This window comes from Syzygium oleosum, unplaced genomic scaffold (assembly GCF_021117445.2).
Source record: "Syzygium oleosum isolate NSW1041296 unplaced genomic scaffold, Sole_v2.1 Sole_v2.36, whole genome shotgun sequence".
Classification (NCBI taxonomy): domain Eukaryota; kingdom Viridiplantae; phylum Streptophyta; class Magnoliopsida; order Myrtales; family Myrtaceae; genus Syzygium; species Syzygium oleosum.
In genome coordinates, this window is record NW_026607520.1 from 2,976,495 (window position 1) to 2,981,163 (window position 4,669).

General features: G+C 40.9%; 1 protein-coding gene across 1 annotated transcript; it reads right to left on the reverse strand.

The window, feature by feature from the left end:
• Positions 1-3,327: 3,327 nt before the first annotated feature.
• On the reverse strand, positions 3,328-4,022 carry LOC115693636 (flowering-promoting factor 1-like protein 3). The gene has a single exon (XM_030620661.2). It carries the CDS (start codon positions 3,960-3,962, stop codon positions 3,639-3,641), a length of 324 nt encoding a protein of 107 aa, XP_030476521.1. The 5' UTR covers positions 3,963-4,022; the 3' UTR covers positions 3,328-3,638.
• Positions 4,023-4,669: the final 647 nt, after the last annotated feature.

A 4,669-nucleotide genomic window follows, 5' to 3' on the forward strand; every position in this document is an offset into this window, starting at 1 on the left:
ATTAGCCCATTTTATTTGGAATCAACACAAGCTTGTGATTTTCCGGACACACGAAGTATTTGTGGGGGCATGCAAACGGAGACCGGAAATCAGCTATGTGGAATGACAGTTTACCTAGCACTTAGACTAACCAGGCCACCAGGCGGGCGCCCAACCAAGGAGTGGCCGTGCTGCTGGACGGTGCCCAATAGCTATGCACTTTTTAGCCTAGTAGCCGGATGCTCGGGCCTATTTTAACGGGCGCTCGGCCCTCGATGCGAATCCTATTAACTTTCAAAGCTTATTTTGTGTTAGAGCTTGTGAAGACCCTAGAGAGCTTTTGTGAGTCGTTATCCAAAAGAGATAAGTATGATTCTTGTGGGTGGTGTGATCTAGTATTGAAAAATGCATCAATGTGAGTGTTTCAAGTTATTTTAGTATTCTTTTGTGGATTATAGTGAAACCATCTTGTCGATCTCTCTCTTTGGAGTAGGCACACCACTCAACTATGAAAATCCCTTGTGTCCAGGATTAGCTTATGCAATTTATTTCTTATTTTTGTTTCTTCATGATTCTGTGGAACAACCTCCATTGATCTAGATGGCTTCTCAATGACTGTCGAGACCTTGGTATAAACTCTATGTCCCATTGCCATAGAGGAGCCCTTGGTTCAAAGCATGAAGTGTCTGAATTTCTATTACACTATGGATGAACTGCTGAGACACAACTCGATAGAAGGATTGTAGAAGCCATGCTTATCCAAATGGATGTTTAAAAAAACAATCTTAATTTGCTCTTTTTGGTATATACTGGCATGATAATGGACAATCGGTACGTTTCAAGTGTCTGTTTGTCATATACTAAAATAAAACAACCATGGATGAAGTCAAAAAGAGTTCCCGTAAATTAATGAAAAAAGAAAGGCATGCACACACACTGAGCCCTCAATATGCCTGCATGGGGGTAAGCATGACAAGACAAGGCTTTCTTCTGATGGCAATCAAAGTCAAAACTACATATAATATGGAGAGAGAGAGAGAGAGAGAGAGAGAGAGAGAGAGAGAGAGAGAGAGAGAGGACAAAATTGGGGTATCTCTCTCTCTCTCTCTCTCTCTCTCTCTCTCTCTCTCTCTCTCTCTCTCTCTCTCTCTCGTGCCCCATTCTCTCTTGATGATAGGATATATATGAGAAGCAAAAAATCAGAGATTCTTGTGTTCCTTTATGAAACCCCATATGGAGGAAACTGACTAGTCGCTAGCAAGTAAAAGAGCAAATGCATTGGCCATCAGATGCCCATTAAAACTAGGAATGGGTCTCTGGCGTGAAGGATAAAGAAAACACATTGAAACCCTAGGCAGACTGATTTATTCATGGGCAGGTCCTGATGAGACTCTTATCCACACTAATCCAACGCTATGTTACGTACGATAGTAGGTCTGATTCTTCAATTCTTTGCCGAGAGAAATCTAGGGTTTTTGATTGGACTTATGCACACATTAAGTATGGACTCTAAGGTTGCTATGTGGGAGCTTTTTACGCCCTCAAATATTAAATTTTTTTTTAATCCTTTCGGGGTTTATTAAATTTCGATTTTTTACCCAAAATGCATGGCTTAGCAAAAGAGTTGCTACGCAAGGGAAATGCAAGTTAGAGGGCTGGAAATTTTTTGAGGATGTATTTTCATATGTATAGTCCCTAAAGTTGGAAACAACCCTGAATTTCAGGGACTATTGGATTATTTTTAATAAACGGTCAATAATTTTCAAAAGAGGAATGGATTGGGGAAGCACACTGATGAAGTCAACGACGATCTGAGAAGATCACAAACCGTTAATACCAAGTTGGGTCAAGTTTTTTTTTAGTAAGAAGATATGTCTAATCTCGCTATTTTTGGACTAGATGCGTTCTTTCTGTTTCCATTTTACATTTCCTGTTGGTCCATAATTTCTTTTAAATAATGATGGTGGTATAAAATTTACATTGTTTGATCTGTGAAGTGATATTCTCACAGAAATAAAAAAATTTCTGGGGCGCTTTTGAACTTCTCTGAACTGAACTGTATAGGCCAGGCCATCTTGAATCTTGTTATGGTATGAATGAATAACTTGTTATAAGTCATCCAAAGCAAAAGAACAAGAAAAAGAAAGTTATAATGTTCCCAAATCTGGGGCGCTCCTACTTGTCCTAAACTTCATAAAAATATTCACACATCTACATATGTATAGAAAATACGATAGGCTGATATTTTCCGTGAGTTCACATCGACGGGAAGTTTGGCACCTTGATGTCGGTTCTTCACCACACGAGGCTATAGTATGTTCCAAGGGTTGCGCCATGTGTACTTTCTAAATCTTAAGTAGCTGTGCTCGAATTATTTAGTCCTTGATCTGTTCTTCCGTTGTAGACTGTAGCATCCTCAACCTCCCCAGAGTCCCGCGACGACAATGTCTCTTAAGTTGATTTGATAGGTTGTCTTCCTTATTATTACGTAGTCCTTGCGGAGACTGTAAAAAATGTCGTCATTATGCTAACCAATGCAGACTTTGGTTTTTCAAGATTTCACATAATGACAGTTGGTTTTCTACCCTGATATGTGCTTAAAGCCTCAACGGCCAACCAGACTAAACTGATAACAAATTCAAGTTCTTGACAGATAAGATTGAACCGCACACATGAACAGGAAATCAACGCATCCGTTCTTTCCTCATCAGATTAATCTATGCACAGTGATTCTGCGGTACCAGTGGCGGCAAAATGCTCCTGCCTTTTCTGGGCATTTGATTGGTCGATCATACGTTCATTGGCCTAGTTTTTCTAGAAATTATTCCATAGAGACATTTTCTCATGAAGTACTTAGCTTCTTTCCTCCTAAGACGGTGCCTCAAATTAGACTCCCTATAAGAATAAATTCTCTGTGAGGCCAAACATAAAATCTCTTTTCTCCTATCGGGGAGAGAGAGACGAGAGAAAGAGAGAGAGGCAGAACCCTCTCCACACAACTCGGATAAATTAATTTGAATGGTTGGGAGGCAAAACATAGCCCCAAGAATTTGCATTTTGCATGCTGACCATCAAATCATGTCACTTCATGCGTCTAGAATGTTTATATACCTCTTAAATTACTATATGTCCTATACATGCACAAACACATAACTCCAAGCGGATTCTATCTTTATTTCTTGTCTCTCCCCTTTTCAAACGATTGCTCTCTACCACTACAAATGGGATTCTTTAGTGTTGCCACCCACCCCGAATCTATATCATTGTTGTTCCATTAGCTTCCTCATGTTAGAAAGAAACAAAACATAGAAGAAGAAGAAGAAGAAGAAGAAGAAGCTTTATCACACACAACGAGACCCAATATTCATTGCCAGACAATCACAAAACACATTTTACATAGAACCAAGACACACCCACTAACTCAACCAACTTCTTCTCAATCCATTTTCTTTGTGAGACTCCCCTCTCACCACTACAGTTTTTGCTTCTCTATCATAAGCAACCATCCCCCTCTCTTTTGCAAAATCCCCACCAAGAACCTCTCAAAGAGTGATCTTTTTAAAGTAAACCAAAACGACAATAGACCCCAAGCAAGCTAAACACCCAAGGAATCATGCAACGCTACTCCGACCCTGGCCGGCGGCCAGGATAGGTTTAAGTCACATGTCCCGGACTTCAAAAATGTTGCGGTTCTTGACGACGATGTCAAACATGTGCATGGACTTGAACTTGTTGAAGTCCTTGGGGAGCGAGATGAGATCAACGGTGGATCTCTTGTGGAATTGGAGGAGTTCCGGGTCGTCATAGTACCTCTCCCACCCGAGTGAGGATAGCTTCCTCTCCAGGTCGGCATACGATGTAATCAGCTCGTTCGTCGGGGTGTGGACCAGCACCTTCCGCCGCCCGATGCCGCTGGACACCTCGGCCCCTGGGTTCTCCACAAGCCGGACGACTCCGTTCTTGAACACCCAAACCCCAGACATTTTATGAATGGGAGACTAGGAAATAGAGTGTGCTGTGTGAGCTTGGTTGATGAGCTAGCTCTTGTGGAGATGGTGAGTGAATGTGGCTTCGGCGATGCATATATATATATATATATAGGCAAGGGACGTGATGCGATGGAAGTATATATATTATCAGCTTATAATAATAATTGTTCAGTTGGTAAATACATGTCAAGGGCCTTGTTTGGGTGTGGGTTTACGGCCCAAGGGGGGGCCCACTCACCGGGGGATTTTGTAGTCTAAGGATACATCCAGGGTCAGGGTGTTTGAGGACACACTTTGCCATCTTGTGTGGGGATGATCAGATTGAGAAGAATCCGATCTTTCTTTTTCCTTAGCCATTGAACCCACCGTGAGAATCTTTGTTTGGAGGAGAAAAAGAAAATAGATTGAGACTTATTCTAGAAGAGGATAATGAACGAAAGTGACCTTGTTTTTTTATGCGTCGGGTTTATCTAAGGAAAAAAGACACTAACCGTACCATAATTTTCGCACGATTTTCTCTTTCATGCAAAACTTTACATGCGATTATTTAAGCACCACAACTTCCAAAAATCGATCATCCTTGTACCGTTAGAAAATCACATGTGGTATTATTTAGAATAAATAATTGACGTGCATAGATGTCAATACTCAAGATATAAATCAAAAGACGTCGTTTGGCAACACAAATTTGCCCAAATTGA

What these genes read in the sequence shown, in the direction of transcription:
- LOC115693636 (XM_030620661.2), bottom strand. Translation starts at nt 3,962, where the DNA reads ATGTCTGGGGTTTGGGTGTTCAAGAACGGAGTCGTCCGGCTTGTGGAG.